The 23177-nt window shown below is 34.3% G+C and overlaps 1 protein-coding gene across 2 annotated transcripts in view; it reads left to right on the top strand.

Moving 5' to 3' along the window:
- Positions 1-23177, top strand: part of htr4 (5-hydroxytryptamine receptor 4) — a 106520-nt gene that overhangs the window by 67080 nt on the left and 16263 nt on the right. The window contains exons 6-7 of one of the 2 annotated variants that reach the window (XM_016455435.1): positions 1899-2455; positions 18280-18364. In XM_016455435.1, coding sequence (XP_016310921.1) covers positions 1899-2455; positions 18280-18343 — 621 coding nt within the window. In that variant the 3' untranslated portion in view covers positions 18344-18364. The remainder of the gene's footprint in view (positions 1-1898; positions 2456-18279; positions 18365-23177) is intronic. The other variant, XM_016455434.1, reaches the window with a different exon arrangement.

Consider the following 23177-nt stretch of genomic DNA (forward strand, 5'->3'; position numbering starts at 1 on the left):
AAAACTTGAGGTCTTGCTGCTTTGTTTATTGTTTATTTTGATTATAATATCTATAGCGCGCTCAGCGCGTGGGCGTGGTCACATTAGATATAATGAAGGGAGACGTAAAAGACTGGACATAGCGTTGGTTTCATATGGATTACTTTATCTTTGCTTTCGATATATTAGATTAGAATATTTGCTTTCGATAAGACTTGCTTAGTTTAAAAGTAGACATGTCAAGCTTTCTATAGATATATCTCTCATGTCTCTTTGTTGAGTATTTGCTGAGTTACAGTTCATTTTAATGACGCGTTTCTAAATAAAGATCACGCAGACCAAGGCGGCAGACAGCGCACCATGTTTGTTTTCTTTATTTTATAAATGCACAAAGTTTTGTTGTTATTATGTGTGTATACAAATAAAAGTAGACCATTTACAGATTCGATTGATGTATTGCTCTTATCTGTAAGATCAAAACTGAAAGTGTAATTTAAGTTCTTTTCGGTGTTATCAGGAGAAGATGCCACAAAACGCGTATCCGCGTTTGTCGACCCCAAAGGGTTAATGAGTTGAATGTGCATGTTACCAAAGAACAGCATTCAGCATGTACGAAGAGTGACAACTGCTGTGTAAATGTTGCCATAAAGATGACATTCATATAGAATTATAAGTAAAGGTCAAAGGTCATCACACATGATGGTTTAAATGTATCATCACACCCTGAATGACTTCAAAATCTTTCCACACTAGAGGACATCATGCATCAGAGGCTGAATTTAATGTGTAATTAATTTACTAGTTATAAACGTAATGCACTTAATATAGTGCCATACGTCACATGATTTGAATGTCAAGCATTTTTTATTAATATGAAGTGCTGAGGACTTAAATAGTGTATTTTGGGAGCAAGATATTTACAGACTCATGCCCTCTAGCCGAGGTCTCTTCCACACCTGAAGGTGCTTGTGTTTGACCAGATGAAGTATTGTGAGTAGTCACCTCTGCTCTTAAAACGTCTCCTCAAATGACTGTTCCTTGAAGCCAAAGACACACGGAGTTGAATATTAATGAACGGACACAGAGGGAGAAGCTGCTGAGCACTGAAAACTAGTGAAAGAACATCCTACACTTTTAAAAATGAAAGTTCTTTATTGGAATCTGTGATAGAATCTTTAATATTCCATTTCACAAAAGGTTCTTTATGGTGGAAACCGGTTCTTTCGATTTGTTCAAGTCACCTTTATTTATATAAGTTATTCTACTAACAGTCTAATAATACTCTAATGAGGGTTAGTTGACATGTAGTTACTTATAGCAAAGTTACTTATAGTTAGAATGTCTAAAGTGAACTATCAGAATAAAGTGTAATCACGTTTTTTTATTGCGCATTCCAAGTAATATCAATCAAACTGCAGTTGGGTTGTTTTGATTAAGTAATAATAACTTAAACAAATACAGGTAATTTACAAAATTAAAGTTCACTGAAAGTATGTTTTTTTACATATTAAAAGTTTGTTTTATAGCAAAAGCAGATAACTTATCAGTTTTTGCAAATGAACTCCTCATAATGTTCTTTACATGGTTCTTTGAATAACTGTTCACTGAAAGGTGCTTTGAAGAACCAAAAATAATAATAACATTTCTCTGTGGTTCCAAGAAGAACCTTTAACATCAATGGAACCTTTCAGTTGCACAAAAGGTTCTTTATAGTGGATAAAAGTTCTTAAGATTTTAAAACTTTAAGAAGCAAAGAACCAAGGGAAAAAATCATTCTTTTGGTTAAAAAAAACAAAACAAAAAAGGTTCCTCAACTGCATTGCTCAAAAAACCCTCTTTTGGAATCTACTTTTTAAGAGTGTACATTCTTTAGTGTGAGTGTGTGTAATCTGAATGTGTCAACATCCCCCTCTTGACAGATAGAGAAGCGGAAGTTCTCTGGCAACTCCACGGTGTGTGTGTTTATGGTGAACAAGCCATATGCGCTGACCTGCTCGGTCGTGGCCTTCTACGTACCGCTGATCCTGATGGTGCTGGCGTACCAGCGCATCTACGTCACGGCGCGGGCACACGCTCGACAGATCAGCATGCTGCAGCGGGCCGGAGGAGCGGGGAACGCGAACAGCGCGGACCACCAACGCAACCACCGCATGCGCACCGAGACCAAGGCGGCCAAGACTCTGTGCATCATCATGGGCTGCTTCTGCCTGTGCTGGGCCCCTTTCTTCATCACGAACGTGGTGGACCCCTTTATAGACTACAGTGTTCCTGAGCAGCTGTGGGCGGCCTGCCTCTGGCTGGGCTACATCAACTCCATGCTCAACCCCATCCTCTACGCCTTCCTCAACAAGTCCTTTCGTCGTGCCTTCCTCATCATTCTCTGCTGCGGACACAAGCGCTACCGCCGACCTTCCATCCTGGGCCCTGGAGCGACCTGCACGGCCACGCAGATCAACGGCTCGACACACGTCCTGAAGTAAGTGAGACTAGCGTTATATTTACCAATGTGGTTCTGATGGAGTTGCATTTGAAACAAGAACAGATTGTGGTCAGAAACAGTAACGTTGCCGTCCACCAGTGTTAATCTCATCAACAAAATCAACCATTGATGTATGGTTTGTTAGGATAGGACAATATTTGGCCGAGATACAACTACTCCTAATTCAGATGGGCTACCTGTTTTTTTTTTTTTTTTAATGGTATATCAAAAAGTGTATATTTTTTAAATGTGATTATTGGTACAGTTTACCAGTTTTTACCATACTTTCAAAACAAAAATTAAAATAGGAAAAATATGCAATATGAAAATAATTGAAGACAAAATGTGTTTTACTGAGAAAAACAAGATTTGTTTTTTAAAAAGCCCTTTTCCAAAAGGTACATCTGGAAGAAGTGGGGTCGTCTTATAATCAGGGTCGTCTTATATTCGGGCCAATACGGTATTTGAAAATTTGGAATCTGAGGGTGCGGAAAAATCTAAATATGTGCCCCTGGACCACAAAACCAGTCATAAGGGTCATTCTTTTGAAATTGTGATTTCTACATAATCTTAAAGCTGAATAAATGAGCTTTCCATTGATGTGTGGTTTGTTAGGATAGGACAATATTTGCCCGAGATACAACTATTTGAAAATCTGGAATCTGAGTGTGCGAAAAAATCATGCGAAAAACATGAAGCTTTTTAAATCTCACAGCATGTTAAAATTGTTTTGACGTCATATCATAATATCGTGCAAAATGAAGCTTTCTTAATCAGAACTATGGCCCTATCATACTTTGTGTGAAAAGGAATAAAAGTTGTTGGAGTTTTACTGCCTCTAGTGTTCATTTCAACTGGTAACTATAGCGATTCGTATATACAGTACAGTATAGGAAAAATTTTTGAGTTTTGCAGAAGCTTGAGCTGAGGCAAATGAGCCTGGGTAGAGCAAAATACAGAAGAAAAAGTTGGACTTTTTTGTCCATAAATTCTGAGTAAAATTTGCTGAAATTAATTAATATAACGTGACGACATATTGACTAAATTTAGTCTGCATAAATCTGTTTTGTAAATGCATGTCATAGATCTTACTGTGAACGATTCATCCATATAGGCCTATATGTTATGTTATATATGTAATTTAAACATTTTTTATCTTATAATGTTTAATCACAATGTCTTAACTCAATCAATTCAAAGTTTTGAATCATTTAGTCTACTTAAATTTCACCTACAATCCACTGCAAGCTTGCAATCATTTTTTAGTTTAATGCCCACAATTCAAAACTCCAATCAACAAACTCATGCATAAAACCAGGTGTTTATCCTAAATGTTTTTCTTTTTTGATAATCCATTACACTTGGATGTACGTCACAATAAGGAAGAAAAAAGATCTGCTGCTACTTCTGTTTCATTGCAACTTTAATGGATAATTTAATGGATATTTTTGTGAAAAAAAAAAAATCCTGGTATCATAATCAATCTTTAATTTACGATGCTTTTAAACTAGCAGGTTTTGTTAACCTGTGTTTGTTTAGATAATATGAATGCTGTTTTCTTCTGATGGTGTTCGCTTTCAGTAACGTAGAGGACTTCTAGATTGATTCATTCTCATATACTAACGCTTTTGGTTGTTTGCTTGTTGTATTGACTTATATTTGATGTTTGGTGGTCATTTGTACAAGTTCTTGGAGTAACGGGCAGCAAAGCATAAGTCCATGTCTTACTTTGTATACCTTTTACATTCACTGTCAGGTGTAATTTTCTTCCTTTGTACTACTGCATCTGACCTTTCTAGATTGCTCACCTCCTTGACCTAACAGCATTTACTCAGAAAAGAGCACACCATGAACATCTGTATGTTGAAGCTTTTGCTGTTATGTGTCACATGGGAACATAAAATCGAACTTTGTCACTTAGACTACATGTCTGCTAGAACTCCTAGAACTCTTTTGCTCCCCATCTGCTTTATTTTTAAACTCTTCTCAGAAATATCTTGACAGAGAAAGTTTATTGTTTCGCTAAAACAGACTAAAACTTTCCTGTCCTACAAGATTGTGGTGTAAAGATTGCCCAAAATTTTGGTTTGTCCATGTACTGTCACAATATTCAATATTATTATTATTATTATTTTACAAGGGTCCATTTATAATGTCTTTCGAGCCCAAAATAGTATTTTATGTCCATTTTCCACTCTCTTACTGACTCAGAAGTAAACAAACCCTTTGTAAAGGAAAAGAAAATTTGCTGAAAAATTTCTCACCCTCAGGCCATCCAAGATGTAGATGAGTTTGTTTCTTCATGGGAACAGTTTTGGAGGAATGTAGCATTGCATCACTTGCTCACCAATGGATCCTCTGCAGTGAATGGGTGCCGTCAGAATGAGAGTCCAAACAGCTGATAAAAACACCACAATAATCCACAAGTAATCCACACCACTCCAGTCCATCAGTTAACATCTTGTGAAAAGCTGCATATTTGTAAGAAACAAATCCATTACCAAGGCATTTTAACTTTGAACTATTGCTTCCAGCTAAAATATGCATCCATTATCCATAATAACGCTTCCTCCAGTGAAAAAGTCCATCCTCTGTTCTCCTCCCAAGTCAAAATCCACTGACATATTTGATTAGAACTTTTGTTTTGGATTCTTTTTTCTTATAAACAGTGCTTGATCTGTTCATATTTCTCTCCTGATTCAGTCAAAGTCATTTTTTCACTGGAAAAAGCAATATTATGGATAGACAGATTCATATTTTAGCTGAAATTTCTAAATATATTATTGAGAAGTTTGGGTAATTTTTATAGTATCCCACTTGCCCATATAAAACTACCATACCTGATTAGGGATTTAGTTTCAAAATATTATTTTGTTTCAAAATAAAAGTTCAATCTGTCGTGATTCGACCCTTTAAACTCTCCTGTAGGGATGTAGGTTACAATGTCAGTTGACAGCTCTGATGGAGGAGATGTGTAGTTCAGAGGATGAGGGTCAGTGGAGGACAGCTCTCTCAGGCTCTAACCACAAAACCAAGCATGTTATTTTTGATACAGCAAAGATTAAAGATTTAAGCCAGCTGGTCAAATCCCTCAAGGGAAATCTGGAATGCAAGGATGTGGCTGTTGTTATTAATGCAACCAGACATGGAAAAAAATGTACTATATGCTGAGTGAAGGGCATATATTAAAGACATTAATATGATGTAACATTGTGTTGTTGAGAGCCATACATAGTGGAAGTGTGGGAGCAGCTGACCATTTTTCATTTCAAATATAATTTATTTTTTTTCTTGTGAATAAAGATTAATTTTTTTATGGCAGACCTGGCAAACATTTATTTGTTTTTTTCAAGCAATGTGGACAGCATTATATAAGGCTGTCTTGCTAATTGTGCTCTACAGATCCTAACCCTTCATTACAGCCAGTAGAATTACAGTATTTCAGAAACATGCCCGTATTCATTCATGTGTTTTAGTCTCTCACAATGACCTATTATCAGATATGTTTATTTGAATCGGTTATTGTGATTTTTTGTAATGCAGAACTTGAGCCTTAGTAAATTCAAAGCAGTGAAACTAAAGCTTTTATCAATAATAGATGAATGATTTATTTTTTCAATAATTTATGGTTAGAGTTTGGCATTTTGATTTTAAGTAAGAGTGCTTTTATGCATGGTTTGTTGGTGACATTTGGTGGTAGGCCTGCTGGGAAAAGAAGAAAAACTTTCACAGAGGCCAATTATGTCAGCAGCTTAACTTGGTTGCACATTACTAGAGTTTCTCTTAGATGTAATTTACTGGAAACTATAAAACATCACCAGTTCTGCAAAATAAGAAACAGGGAGGTCATTTCAAAAACTTAGATGGGAGTATTTGTCAGATTTTTAAAGGGGTCATATGATGCGATTAACATTTTTCGTTTTTCTCTTTGGAGTGTTACAAGCTCTTGGTGCATAAAGAAGATCTGTAAAGTTGCAAAGACTAAAGTCTCAAATCCAAAGAGATATTCTTTATAAAAGTTAAGAGTCAACCACGCCTACCTAAAACGGCTCGTTCTAACACGCCCCCACATGTCTACGTCACGATGTGGGAAGATTTGCATAACGCCGCCCAAATGTTCACGCAAAGAAAGAAGGCGTAACTTTTATTCTCGCTGTAGTATTGTTGCTGCCGCCATGTTGTGAATGCGCTGTGTGTTTCGTTGTGAAAGCGAAACTACTTTGTTTGGCCTTCCAAAAGAGGACACGACTAGAAATCAGTGGTTAAGTTGTATTTACAACACTGAAATAATGTGTTTTTTGAACCTTAAACCGCATAAACACATTTCATTACACCAAATACACAAAATAATGTTCTTTTTAGCAACACCATATGACCCCTTTAAGAAAATAAGGATGCAGATCCACAAAGTTCAATTTGAGTCTGTTTGGTTTTGGCCTCTTCCTTACAGTTCTGACGGTATCTTTAGTGGTGGTAATAATGAGCACACTCTGAATATTGGTGTGCTGTTTCTTCTCATTCTAATCAAGTCTTATAAATCGCTTTCTCAAAAGAGATCTGTGGATTCTGTTTCCATGGAAACAGCCATTTAGACAATGTCTTTGTATTTGGCCATCTCACTCTTTGCATGGCGAGGCAGCCATAATGCGTTTGTTAATCTAGCATTTAGTTTTTGCATTTTAAAGAGGACGAGTGAAATGGAAGTTGTTCCCAGAAGTAATGGAAATGAATTCCCAGACTAAATGGAATTTGGTCAGCAGAGGTAACATTACGCACGGTTGAATCTGAAAACTGTCAAGAAACATGTTTCATATTTTATAAAGAAATTAAGCTATTTTGATGTTTTTGTTGTATCTTGACATTATTTTCATGACAATTAAGCACATTTACATATGTAATTGGCGTACTGTAATGCATCAAAATCTCATTCTCTTTAATTTGCCAAATATGTAATACGTTTAAATTGTAAAGTATGATTGTAATTATGTTTTGGCACATGAATGTGAATATGATTTTGATTATATACTACCAAACTTTTGGGGCAATAAGATTTTTTTAAGGTTTATGGAAAGTCTCTTATCCTCACCAAGGCTGCATTTATTGGATCATAAATACAATAAAACTGTAATATTATGAAATATTTGTACAATTTAAAATGGCAGTTTTTTTTTATTTGAACCTATTTTAAATTTTTATTTATTCTTGTGAACAAAGCTGAATTTTCAGCATCATCACTCCAGTCTTTAGTGTCACGTGATCCTTCAGAAATCATTCCAACATGCTGTTTTGCTGATCAAGAAGCATCTCTGATTATTATCCATGTTGAAAATTGTTGTGATAAAGTGTTTGTGGAAACCGATACATTTTTTTCAGGATTTTTTGAAGAATAGAAAGCTTAAAGGAACTGCATTTTTCATGCATCCTTGCTGAATAAAAGTATTAATTTCTTTAAAATAAATACATAAATATTTGTTAAATATAAATGAAATTTACTGACCCCAAACTTTTGAATAATAGTGTACATCACAGTATTATTTGCTGTACTGAATTTAAAAGCTGATTTTATGATTATTTTCTGCTTTCAAATCTTTCAAATTCTCCTGATGAGAATTATCTGGAAGAGAAATAATGTCACAATGCAAAGAATCTTAATAGTCCTAAAACAGCCTTAATTTTCATTTTGAAGAATATATTTGATAGTTTTTTTCTTTTGATTTTGAGGCGAAGTAAGACCTGAACATTTCTTTGTGAGATTCGCCCCCACACAATATGTATGTCCAGAAAAGTCACTTGCTATTTCCCTTATCTGTGACACCTTAGTTTAACGTGGTCATAATAATGTGTTTTGACAGTGTCCAGTGTCCTTTCTGCTCCAGGTCTCTCCATGAGCACTCAGACCAAATGATTAATGGGAATGAGACACACTGCGCTGTCAACAGCAATTACTGAGTGGCATGTCACTGTCATTTACATGTCACAGCCGTCATGTCGCAATTTACTGCTATTTTTTTTTCTCCATGTCATTTTTTCCATTCTCAGACTCGATAAATTAAGGGTGCAAGTACTTTTTTCTAAAGTTTTACACTTAAATAAATACATGCACTAGCATTCAAAAGTTTGGGATCTGTAAGATTTTTGAAAGAAGTATCTTATGCTCACCAAGGCTGCATTTATTTGATCAAATATACAGTAAAAGAGTAATATTGTGAAATAGTATTATAATTTAAAATAATGAAAATATTATATGAAATATTATTACAATTTTAAATACTTTTTTCAGGATTCTTTGATGAATAAGTTAAAAAAGTATATACAATAAAGACAATACATGTCTTTACTATCACTTTTTAACACGTCCTTGCTTAATAAAAGTAGTAATTTCTTTCAAAGAAAAAAAAAAAAAGAAAGAAAACAAAACATACTGACCCCAAACTTTTGAACGGTAATGTATACTGCTACAAAACATTTTTATTTTGAATAATTGCTGTTCTTTTTAACTTTTTATTCATCAAAGATTCCTGAAGAAAAGTATTACAAGGTTAAAAAAAATATTAAGCAGCACAACGGTTTCCAACACTGATAATAAACCATCATATTAGAATGATTTCTGAAGGATCATGTGACACTGAAGACTGGAGTAATGATGCTGAAAATTCAGCTTTGATCACAGAAATCAATTATATTTCAAATAGTGATGTCAAACGATTAATTGCGATTAATCGCATCCAAAATAAAAGTTTTTGTTTACATAATATATGTTTGTGAATGTGTATATTTATTATGTATATATAAAAGCACACACATACAGTATATATTTTGAAAATATTTGCATGTATTTACATGTATATATTTATATTCATATAATTTATATTATATATAAATATATTTAATATATAAACATTACATATTAACATCTTAAATATATACATGCATGCGTTTCTATTTATATATACATAATAAATATACACAGTACACACACACATATTATGTAAACAAAAACTTTTATTTTGAATGCGATTAATCGTGATTAATCGTTTGACAGCACTAATTTCAAAGTATATTAAGATAGAAAACTGTTATTTTTCTTTGTAATAATATTTCACAGTATTACTTTTTTTCCTGTATTTTTATGAAATAAATGTCTTTAAAAAACATTAAAAATCTTACTGATCCCAAACTTTTAAATGGTAGTGTAGTACTAGTGAGAAATATAATTGAAATGATGCACATATTTCTTCATGCTTTCATTAGACTAAATATGAATCAAAAAGACGGTTTTGGACATATCTTTGGAATACTTGTTAATCAAATCCATCTTCATGTAAAAGCAGCTGTTTCAATTGCTTCAACAGCTGCAAACAATGCAAACAGGATGTTTGCTTAAACTGGTGGATACTGCTGGTCCGCTACGAGAAGTGTGAACTTAACAGCTTCTATTGTTCCCCTGAGAACAAACATCGTCTTTTATCATTATAAACCGAAATCATTAATGTATCTTTAACTAAACAAGCAAGTAGTTCATCTAATGTCAAATCAACTGCATTGACACAGCACATTTTTTCATACTGAACTAATACAGATAGCAGGAATGCTTCTCTGCATAAACTGTTCACTATCATGTTAAAACAACAAGATATCATAACCTTCCAATATACAAATACACAGGATCAGAGACACTGGCTGTTCACCCGGCTTGAACAAGGAACCCGCAGATGCTTGAACGTCTTCAAAGGCCTCTCCACCACAGAAGTTGTTGTCTAAACATGTCCCACTGAAAACGGGTTGTGCAAATGACCATAACGGCTCTCCAGTTTGTCCTACCGCTCTTTGTTTGTCACAGCCCTTTGGAAACCTGCCCGGGACATAAATCGTGGAACTGTTTCCAAATGGCGGGGCTGTCAACATGTTAATCTGGCTGATAAACATTGGAGTGAAGTATGCTGGGATCTCAGTGGCAGCTGCTTTGGAGAGCCGGAGACGCTGGAGGCAGGAGCTGTGGGACAGGCGATTGAGTTTAGGGATCCAGGCAGATTAACACAGACGACACACACATCTAAACACAGGCCTGCTGTCTTCCGTCTTAATTATTCAGTAATTCACCCGCAGCTCAACATGGAGATGTTCAACTCATCTGGGTATAGAAGGCTCCTCTGGGTTCTGTCTCAGTGTCTTAGTGGTAAAAATTAGCCCATCAAACATGGATTTAAATCTTGCCTAAAAATGATTGCTGTTAAAGGTCAGCACTGTCAGGTAAATGATTCAATGACGTAATACCTTGTTCTATATTCGTTTATTCAAAAATACATTGAAAATTAATGCAGAATGTGACTGGAAATCACCTCTCATACCTCTTCAGATCAGCAAAGTTTTAATTTAGCATTTAAAATTAATTTTGATATTTTTGGTAACCAGCCCAGAGATCACAACTACGTAAATGTGAAATTAAAAAGGCTGAAATTAGTGGTTGAAGTACTTTTAAGTACTTCTATAATTTCTTATTATCAAATAATAATAACAACAATAATAATAATAATAATAATTATTATTATTATTAGATTCATACAACTATTATTATTATTTGAATCAAAAACTTATGTTTGACACATCTTTGTGTTATGACCATCATGACGGAATCTGATTTTTAAATATCCAATTATTTGACTTTTTTTATTGTTAAATAATCAAATTATATAACCTCAAGAAAACTTTGATATTTAGGAATAAAAAAAAATATTATATATCCATTGTGGCAGGATTTGTACATTCAAAAGAGTGTGAAACAAAATATTATTTACTTTGACACTTAAGTGGAAACTGTCATTTTTGGTCTTAAAAAATTGTAAAACATTTTTTTATAAAAATAAAAATAACATGAATACACAGAGTATATTTCTTACTTGACAAATGTAATTTAAACTAGATTTTTTATTTTCTTCATCCCAAACATCCTTATTTGTCATTGTCTCAAATATTGGTGCAGTAACAATAATGCACTCCAGCTCCCTAGATCCCGTCCCCTCAGGGTAGGTTGTTGAAAATTGTCACAATATTTTGTTAAACTCCCAAATTCTGCCATTATGCAAAGATCCGCAACAGGCATCTCATATTATTATGGATTACAATCTGAGGGCACTGAATATCCTTCAAGAATACTACACCGATAAAATCTATATCTATTATATATACTGTATGTATGCATACATTAAGGCTCTAATTTGTTTTGTGGTGTGGTTAATAATGGGCATCAGCTGCATTACTTTAATGAATTATCAGTAGGGATGTAGGTCAGACATTATTGATCACATGCATGACGCCGCTGTTTCTTATCAGTTTATTGCTTGTCCTGAGCAGTCATGGATTAATAGCTGGGGTTTAATTTGTAAATCCTAGTTCAACATTGTCAAATACAAAGTCTAGATATTGTGCATTATCTGAATGTGATAGCGTTTATATATACAGTGTATATACGGTATATGATATATAAAATCATTATTTTCTATTATTTTTTAATTTAAAGGACCTCAAACACACAGTTCAGCTATTCACTTCATATTCACTGTAGTCAAAGCATCTCAGATTTGAACGTTTTCAACAAAACTTTTTTCCCTGTTGTGTTATTCACCTTAAATTTGATTCTGCCGTTTAACTGAAGAAGCACATGGAAAGCAGAAATATTCACTGAGTTAGCACTTGCTTTAGGAGAAATGCGGAGTCATGAATGCTTCGAAGCGCTCCAGAGTCCTGATCTAACATCAGCACTGTACTTGATCTAGTGGTTTCTTAATTGTTCTTTGAGTATGACTCTCTCAGGACAATGGCACATACGTCTAATTCAAAACATATTGCGGTTTTGTGAGGATGAGCTTATGAAGGCCAGGCAGAGAAGTACATGTAATGTCTGCTGCTCTGAGAGAGACTGTTTGTGTTGGGCTGAGGTCTCTGGCTCTAACAGCCTGCCATAAATCACCTCTATTAAGATTTATTTGTGAAATTATGGTTGGCTTAATGAGGAAGGCCAATCATTTCTGACAGTCTGCGTCAAAATCTACTCCTAAAATAAACATGCAGAGCTATATTATATATGAGTCAGTGATGTGACGCACATTTTGTATTGCAAAAATGCATTAAAAATTCAATTCACACAGGCAGTTGAATACAGTCATCTTTTATGATGAACATTCAGTTTCTGAATTAGAGGTAATTTCGGTGTTTTTGGGAGCATAGTGTTGAAATCTGTCAGTGGTGTAACTTGCATGGTTTTGTAAAAAATTAATTAATTAATTAATAATAAAAATAAAAAATATAAAAATTTCACAAAAATATAAAAATTTCACAAAGGGCTGAAATTCCTGAAAACAAAACTTAATAAATAGGCATAAATATCTTGTCATTATATTTTATTATTATTACTATTATTATTAATTTATATATTTAAAGCAACTTTTCCCCCCTAAATATTAAATATTATATATATATTACACACAAGCCTCAGCGCAGTCTGCTGCTGTTTACTTGAGATATCAATTCTTCAGACGTCTGAGGGCACATCACGATAAAGCAGTCAGCACATTTCAGTTTAAAGCTGTCTTCTTCTGAAAGATTAGTCCTATCCTCACCCTGACACCCCATCTAGATGACAAAACGGTCTTATAAACGGCAAAGATGTTTATACTACAAGCTTGCGATGCATTGACTTTAACAGAAGTGTCACTTGTACACTAAAACCTAGTGCTCTTCCTACCTAGACATCATCATTGGTAGGCAAAGGCTGTTCCAAACAATGGGTCACATAATTGTAATGTTGTTAGCTTAGCATTATGCTAATGTCAAGCTCAACTGGTAGCAGTTGTGAGTTGAATCTCCCACGCACTTCAGGTGAGGAGCGCTTCAAATGTAAGACAGCAAGGCAGCTCATTAGGTTTGGGTTTGGAGGAGCTTTGCCCTGTGCAAACTTTAGCACACAGTGTGCTTGCGAAGCAAAAGTTAGCTATATAACACCCGGGTGGCGCTACTAAAACCAACAGCAGTTTTACGCGTTAGCTGCGCCTGAGCTGCAATGATAGATGAGTTTCAGTGAGAGACAGATTACATGCGTGTCTGCACAAGAGAGTCCTGTCTGCAGTGATGGACGTGTTTCTCAGCACAACACGCAGATATGCCGATGACAGCCGGCTTTTGTGCGCGTCATCAGCCATACAGAAGCAAACTCAAAACTCGGTCTAATTGAGCATTACGCTCAAACTGATGCCAGTTCAAGCTCATGCCTCATATTTTAAAGTTATGTTTCTTGTCTGCAACTCCTATAAAACAGCCCAGCTTGCCTGTAAATTTTTTAACATTAATATTGAGGTACAAGCCGTGGATTTTATGATGGGAAATTGTTAATGTGTTTTTGATTGTGGATTACGTGAAGGCTTGTTCACACCAAGAATAATAACTATAAAGATAACTATACTAGCATCCATACCAACAGATGAGAATGTTCTGGTTATTACAAGTGTTTGCTGTAGTTTTGTTGTCTGTCACTTTAAATGCTTGAGCTCTTTAAAGGAGTAGTTCACCCAAAACTGACAATTTGCTGAGAAATTACTCACCCTCGGGCCATACGAGATGTAGTGAGTTTGTTTCTTCATCAGAACAGATTTGGAGAAATGTAGCATTGCATCACTTGCTCACCAATGGATGCTCTGCAGTGAATGGGTGCCGTCAGAATGAGAGTCCAAACAGCTGATAAAAACATCACAATAATCCACAAGTAATCCACACCACTCCAGTCCATCAGTTAATGTCTTGTGAAGCAAAAAGCTGCATGTTTGTAAGAAACAAATCCATCATTAAAACCTAGTTTTAACTTTAAACTGTTGTTTCTGGCCATTGGTGAGCAAGTGATGTAATGCTACATTTCTGTTATCATTCTGTTATCATTGTAGTGTGGACTTGTCTATACTCAGAATTTTAACAATTATTAGACGTTTATTGCTTTAGTTTTTACGCTTGTGGTGAACAGCCCTTAACTGATTATGACTAGAAACAACCATAAAATCTTCATCCATGTCGTACAGTATGAGCCACAGAGGGTCACGTCTATGGGCTTATCTTCAGGCCATTGTATTGGTTTTGCACTTGATGAAGTACTTTCCTGCTCTTGGCTCTGGATTTTGATGATAAGCATATGTTATCTTGTATGAGCGATCTCTCAACACTGTCTCACTCGGGACAGGATATTTTCTTCAACAAACCTCAGACTGAAACAACACCACACATATGTCAGCTCTTATGCAGGCGAGCAGTGCGCCTCCAGTGCTTTTCTCTTCGAAAATAAACTTCCTCGAAATGAAACAAGGACTGACTGGCAGATCAAACAAAATGCCCACTGAGAAGGAAACAATATCTGTCATTTTTAGCGAGTTTTATTCTGATTGCTGCTGTCAGTGTGCTTGATCTAGCAAGAACTGAGATTAACTGTACGCACACTTCTCCAGACACTCCTATTGCTTTTATAGTGAATGACCAAGTCAATGGTTACCACACTCGGTTTGTCTGAATTTGTTAAATATTTGTATAGATTCTGATTTATTAATCAATTTGATTTAGGAAAAGACCTTGACCGTGGTCACAGTTCATCCAAAAAGACAAACAAGAAATACATTAATTATGACCTTTTTTTTTACATTGCGACTTTATTTGCATCACAATTAAGCCCAATTCCCATCAAATTCTCATTACCATAATGAGTTCCAGTATTTTTCTTCTGAGTTTTTGTTTTCATTATTGTTTAATTATTCTCAGTAATGTTTCAGTGATGTCTCATTATGATGCCTTTTTTATTGTATACAATAATTAAGTTAAGAATAAAGAATTGAGTAAAGCAAATATTATAATTCTATTTTTTATTGTGTATACAATAATTAAATCAAGAATAAAAATTAAAAGAGTACAACAAATATTATAATGTTATTTTATTGTATACAATCATTAAATTAAGAATAAAAAGAGTAGATTGAATACTATTATGATGTATAGGCTACTTAACAGTTTAAATAATAATAATAATAACAATGATAATTTTTTGCACATTACTTTAATGGAAATATGAGGGAAATGTGCATAATTGTCATGAAAACAACATCACAATACGTAAAATAATTCTAAATATAGGCTTTATTTATAGGTAAAATATAATCTCAAAATTAATAACTTATTTCCTTCATATAGTTTTGAGGCGAAATAAGACTAAGCTTTTGACAGGTTTTGTGAGATTCGCCAATAAATTAAATGAATATCTACCATAGATTCTTAATATTCTTAATGTACAGTGTTTTTATTGAAATTGGGTGGTTAATATAATACAGTATTTATATACAATGTGTAATGTTTATCTTACATCATTTCTATCACTTGTACCATACAGCCCCCTTTACAGTGTAAAGACAGTAAAGTGAAGTTTAACTGAAGATGTGACGTCTGAGATGGAGAGATTCACCCACAGTTCACCCTTCACAGTTCTCATACTCACACTGGCGGTGTGCATCTGCCCACTTTTTTATTATGCCTGACTTAAGATTTCTGCAGGGATAGTTGATTTGCACTTGTATTTATTGATGGCAGACTTCTTAAGGACAGGGGGTAGGATTTCATTACAGAGGCCTGCGAGTCTCAGTGTCAGCACTGTTTGCTTTAACGCACAGATACAGTGGTGTGAAAAAGTGTTGGCCCCCTTCCTGATTTCTTATTTTTTTGCATGTTTGTCACACTTTAATGTTTCAGATCATCAAACAAATTTAATGAGTAATTTATGTTATGAGCCTATTATGAAGCCAATAAACGAGGAACCATAGATACTGTGTATTTTAAGTGTCGCCTACTTAAAACCAGGAAAAGAGCTGTTTACATGGTACATAAAAGCCGTGGCAATCTGTCAACCTGGAGGCTCATGAGTTTTCAAGTTCTCGTCCATTGAGAGGTGTTTACTTTGCATAAAGTGAGATAAACTTCATCTCTTATTGAGAGATATAGCAGCACTCAAATTATTTGTGTACATTGAAAAAAAGGTCCAGTGTTGACCTCACAGAGTTGTTTTCATGTGGTGACGTATCAAAGTTGTCCCAGTTTGTTCATTGTCATGCCCAACTGACATGTGCTTTGGTTGGTTGTTTCTTGCCAATTTCTTCATTTATTACAGTAACCTTAGACTTTCTCAGCTAATAAACTTACAATACAGCATTACATATGACACCCCAAAGAATAACACTTGCATTTTGTTACAGTGAAACTAATTTCCTAATTATAACATCTCTCTCTCTCTCTGTCTCTGTCTCTGTCTCTCTCCTCTGTTTTCTCTCAATATCTGTCTCTAATTTGGAAAGCTCATAATCTTATTGTACACATTTTGGGTTTGGAGTTTTTAAAGTTCTAACTCACTACCAGTATTTACATTGTAACTTGTTCTAGAGCAGGGGTCGGGAACCTTTTTTGACCAAAGAGTCCATTTTTTTATTTTTGGTTAATGCATTTTTCTAAAAGAATCAAAGTAAAAAAAAATATATATATATATATATATATAAACAGTATATATTAGTGCTGTCAATCAATTAAAAAAAAAAAAACGAATTAATCGCAAATTTTTCTGAAATTAATCGCGATTAATGTCACCTAACATTAAAGTTTTTAAATATACTTTTATATTGCAATAATTTCACATTCAATCTTCATATTAATGTACAAACAACATAAATACAGTATATTTTTTTATATTTGTTTAATGGCTTTTTTTATGACTGAAGGCCAGTATCAATGATACCAATACTGATATTGAGAGCTATCAATTTTAACATTTATTAGACTTTAAAAAATAACTTCTAATTTAAGTGAACTTAAAACAATCTTCACATAAACCCATTATAATATATGTCATATTTGCCTGTGCGCTTCAGCAGAAATATACAGAAATTGTAATTATCAAACACTAAATTCTATATAGATGAATTAATATAGATGAATTCTTAAAGCTATAAAAGTTATTTTTTCCTCTTTTTTTTCTTTGTCCTTTGATTAATAGACATCACAGCAGCTGGTTATTAGGTTGTTTTGGCTGCTATTTCTTTGACCCACTTCAGGACTTAAAGTCTCTATTAATGAGCTGATGAGTTAAATCGGGTGTGTTAGATGAGACAGTGCTGGGCTGCTCCAGGACAGTTTTGAAAACCATTTCAGAGACATGTTCTAGCTGCCGCTGCTGAACGTGACGCGGATCTGACATGCATCATAATTTCTCTCAATTCTTTGTACCTTTTCTGACCCACTTCAGGTCTTAAAGTCTCTATTAATGAGCTGACGGGTTGAATCGGGAGTGTTAGATGAGTTAGACAGTGCTGGGCTGCTCCAGGACAGTTTTGAAAACCATTTCAGAGACATGTTCTTAAATGTGACTCATATAAAATATATTACATGCATGCACAGTTTTAAGGCAGCTTTAATCGTCTTTTTGGTAACTTCATGACTTAACTGACCATGGCATTGCATGCATGTAGTTTATTTTGCGCTTTGATATGAAAGGATACAGGATACAGGCTACAGCGCGCGCCGGCGCCTTTGTGCGTGCAATTGAAGAGCACGCGCTGCGAGCACAGTACAGTTTCCACACTCATTTGAATATATATATATATATTTACATTTCTTATCCTCTCTCCTACAGTGTTTGTTGTTGTTTGAAAGTATGCAATGAATCAGTCAGGACTGAAATAACCTGCTTGTCCTCTTCTCTCCTCCTCTTCCTCCTGTTCTTCCTCTCTGTGTGCTGCCCCTGTCCTCCTCTGCTCCAGCGGCTGCTCCTCTGCCTCCAAACTGCTCCTCTGGTTCTGCAACACTAGGCCTGTTCCTGTCTAGTGCTGTGTGGGGAGTTTTCAAGTGAGTCCTTGTCACCCTCACACACACTCTTTTCTTTTCTCATCACTTCAAGGTTTCTTTGAGCACCTGACTTCGCCTCATTCTTTCAGCGTGGCATCTACATTTAAAAGGCTTAATGGTTTGTAATGCATGTGTCTGTTTTTGTGTGCGTCCTTTAACTGTGTATTTGTACAGTGGGTACGGAAAGTATTCAGACCCCCTTAAATTTTTCACTCTTTGTTATATTGCAGCCATTTGCTAAAATCACTGTATATGCAGATTTATTCTACATTAGGTACATCTTCATGTTTTAGTGAGCCTGGAAAATAATGGCGCTTTCATTATTCGGCTTTTTTTGTTTACCATTGCTGCTATGAATGGTGGTTCATTCAGTATTCTTATACATGTGGATCACAGTCGCTAATCATGCAGCCCAATCATTATGTTCTTTATGGTACATTCATTCAATCTCCATTAATTACTAAAAGTAAACATCACTTTTAATATTATTGACACTGGGGTTAGGGATTTGAGTGAACTGCTAAAAACACCTCAATAGATAAGAGACCTTGTGAAGCGAGTGAGCACGGGTGTATTTTTATAGCTCAGTAAATGTGCTGTAAGTGCACTGCCTTCAGTATAAGACTATTTCACGTTATTTACACATGAGAGTGATGAAGAAACCACATTACATCTGCTTGCATTACTGTAAAATGATGATGTGTGGTTACATTTGATGATCAGATTTTGGAGTTAGCACTGTCCATTTTATATTAATCTTTTGTTTTTTACGCCAGACTTCATTAATTTGTTTATTCTGAATAATCATCATTTTGTTTTGTGTACTATACACTGAGTTCAAATATAAATATCAAATGAGATGGAGTACAATTCATTTGTAAATATTTCATTGACTGAATGTTTTGCAAAATATTACAATTTTAAATAATATATAAACCAGGGTTAAATTTGTTAACATTAATTAATGTATTGATTAATTAATTATTGATTATATTTATATGTACAATACTGTTCAAATGTGCAGTAAGATTTATTTATTTATTTTTGAAATAAATTAATACTTTTATTCAGCAAGGATGCATTAAATTGATCAAAAGTGATTATTTTAAATAAGGAGCACAAAAGCAGTCTTAAGTCGCTGGGGTATATTTGTAGAAATAGCCAAAAATACATTGTACGGGTCAAAATTATCGACTTTTATGCCAAAAATTATTAGGATATTAAGTAAAGATCATGTTCCATGAAGATATTTTGTAAATTTCCTACCGTAAATATATCAGAACTTAATTTTTGATTAGTAATATGCATTGCTAAGAACTTCATTTGGACAACTTTAAAGGAGATTTTCTCAATATTTAGATTTTTTTGCACCCTCAGATTCCAGATATTCAAATAGTTGTATCTTGACCAAATATTGTCCTATCCTAACAAACCATACACCAATGGAAAGCTTATTTATTCATATGTATAAATCTCAATTTCAAAAAAATTGACCCTTATGACTGGTTTTGTGTTGCAGGGTCACATATGTTTAATAATACACGCAAACCTAGATTAATAAATGCTGTTTAAATAGTTACATATAATTGGTTTAATTCATTAACTGATGTTAACTAATTGTAAACCAAAGTGTTACGGACTTTGCAAACAAACTAATTTTTCATTCATTTCCTGCAGAAACAACTATATCATTATCAGCTTGTCATGGTTTAAAATTACTCATACATGATGATAAAAGAGTTTGCTCATATCGCCCACCTCTATATGAAAGCATTAAAAACAGATCTGAGCATTATGATTGAGGTGTCGTGTGCTCGTCGCTTGTTTCCATGAGACAGACCCCCGCTTTCCTCCTAATGAGCACACGCTCCTCTCACGCAGGTTTCGCTAAATTTTCTCTCCTGTTTACATGCTGTGTTGATGCCTCATCACCTCAGAAAGTTTTGAGGCTTTCTTTTCCGTTCACAACTTTCTGAAGATCAATAGGTGCGATAAATTGAGAAGACGGCTTTTAAACAGGAAGTCAGGGGCAGCTGGGTCTGTGTTAGCATAACACAACATTATTATTCAGCATTGAGAGTGAATGATTTCCTCCCTGTGCCGAACTGTGCGGAACTGACTTTGTTCAACGTGACACGCTCAAACGTACCTCAGAGGAGCGTCACGCAGGGCCGCCAGTGAGCACAAAACACATCAATATTCTTCTAATTGTCTAGGTTGATGTATCCAGAGCTATGAAACGCTCAGAGCCTTGAGCTTGAGGTAATTTTACTGTTATTATAGCAAATCAATGGCCAAGCGGCCCAGGTTACTGAAGACAAGGAGCTAAACCAGAGCCGAGAGACCAGTGCGTCTAATAAGATGTTTGGCATGTGTTATTAGAGCTGATGTGGACATACTGCGTCGTTTGAGGACAGATGTGTCGGGGGACGTGAGGTTAGCCGGCTGGGACTGACAGTGCAAGATTTGTCACATCTCTTTCTCTCACTGATCTGCTTCTGATGTTAAAGACCAGACCTTTGGCCCTGATCCTGCCTTTTAATAACATGCTGCTTTCTGCCTCTGTGTTCTGAATAAAATTGCATTTCCGTGAAGATATTAAGCAGCACAACAGATTTTAATGTTAATAATAATAAGCAGCAGCAAATTAGCATATTTAAATGATTTCTGAAGGATCATGTGACACTGAAGACTGGAGTAGTGATGCTTTGATTATATATACAATTATTGTTTTGATGCTTGAATCAAACATCAAAACAATAATAGTTTAGTACATCTTTATTATTTACATACATTAGAATGTGTACTGTTTAATTGTATTTCTTCTGCGAAAAACATAATGACTGTTATACATTTTTTACCATGATTTACAGAAGACACCCACTAAAATGTAATTCTGTTTTGTTATTTGTTTTTTTGTCATTTTAAATCTTTACAAGTCTTTTCCGCTATACTTCAGACCACAAGGTTTTGCCCATTTAAAATATAATTTGATATGATCACTATTATATAATATATAAGTACATGTCAGAATGAGTATGTTTCATTTCATCCATATTTTGACATTTTATTTTCAAAAAAGTTATTTGAAACATTAAACTTGCATTGAATGTGTTTTTTATTTAAATAAAATCACTTTTATATACATAGACATAGGGCAGGGCAATATAGCTAAAAAATGTATTAACGATATAATGTTTCATATCGTTCGGTATCGATAATTATTGACATTTTTTATAACCCTTTTTAAAACAAAGAGCAATAGATTTTTTTTTTTTATTTAACCACTGTATTTTTCATTTACCCAATTTATTAAGACAACAAACATTTTTTTTTGTTTTGTTTTAAGTCAAACACAAAATAAAATTTAAACAAATATCTCCTTTCTTATGTTTTATATGCAGATTAAATAAGTCTTAAAGCCGAGGCCACAAGAGGGCGCAATGAGCAAAATAATGCAGTGCATTGAATTGTTTATTCAATGCAATAAAATAACAACTGTCTATAAAAAAACGTGCATAAAGTCTAAATTAACATATATAAATCAAATATAATTTCGTAAATTGCATAAACAATTATTTATTTAACCACTGTATTTTTCATTTACCCAATTTATTAAGACAACAAACATTTTTTTTTGTTTTGTTTTAAGTCAAACACAAAATAAAATTTAAACAAATATCTCCTTTCTTATGTTTTATATGCAGATTAAATAAGTCTTACTCCCGAGGCCACAAGAGGGCGCAATGAGCAAAATAATGCAGTGCATTGAATTGTTTATTCAATGCAATAAAATAACAACTGTCTATAAAAAAACGTGCATAAAGTCTAAATTAACATATATAAATCAAATATAATTTCGTAAATTGCGTAAACAATTATGAACAAAACAGCATCATGTATTTAAGCATTGCTTAATACAAAGAGCCAAAGCGCCATTCACACAGATTGCATTTAAAAACATCAGAGACGCAGTGAAATGGAATAAACCTTCGCAAATTCGCGACGTTTTCTAAAAGTTTAAACTTTTCAAACTTTGCATGGCTACATCTCTTGTGTGAGATGCGAGTGCAGCAGTCATAGTAGTTGTTCGTCTAAAAAATGCGCTGAATATGCGTTCTGTGTGAATGGCTTGGTTTCGGTTTTAACCTAATTAAGATCTTCTCCGCATTGAGCTACAATATTTCTCTAATATTTTGAATGCATAACACAGCGGAGGCGCATCGCGTGGGCTAGACTAACAAAACATTAAAATGCAACAACGTCATTATCACCGCATCTCGTGCGCCACTGAGGCTCCCGGACGCACACATAACATTCGATTGCACCGTTTTTACATTCAAATGCAATTTTTTTTGCTTTTTTGCTTATAAATTTTTCTATCGTTATCGATGAAGGTGTACCGTTAATAAATACTGATACCGTTTTATCACCCAGCCCTACATAGACACATGTACAATCTGTGACTTGTATCGAGTGTAGGCAGCAAGAGCTCTGTGCTTCATGTTTCTTTGAGGTCTTGAAAAACTGAGAGAACGTGGATCTGACCCAGTGATCAAAACACATCTAATTACTGCAATTACAACACTGTTGTAATTACAACACTGTCGCAGCTACTTTTGTGACATCTTTGATCGTCTTTTTTTTTTCCTTTTTCAGTTTCCAAAAAATAGGAAATTATATTTTGCGTTAAGAAAATGATTTTGCTTTGTGATATTATTTTTATTACAATTAAGCACATTTTCCTAAGAAATATCCCCCTATTTTTACTTTTATTAATATGCTAATTATTTTTAATGCATTAAAAAAAAAA

The sequence above is a fragment of the Sinocyclocheilus anshuiensis genome, unplaced genomic scaffold (genome assembly GCF_001515605.1).
Source record: "Sinocyclocheilus anshuiensis isolate Anshui unplaced genomic scaffold, SAMN03320099.WGS_v1.1 scaffold235, whole genome shotgun sequence".
Lineage (NCBI taxonomy): Eukaryota > Metazoa > Chordata > Actinopteri > Cypriniformes > Cyprinidae > Sinocyclocheilus > Sinocyclocheilus anshuiensis.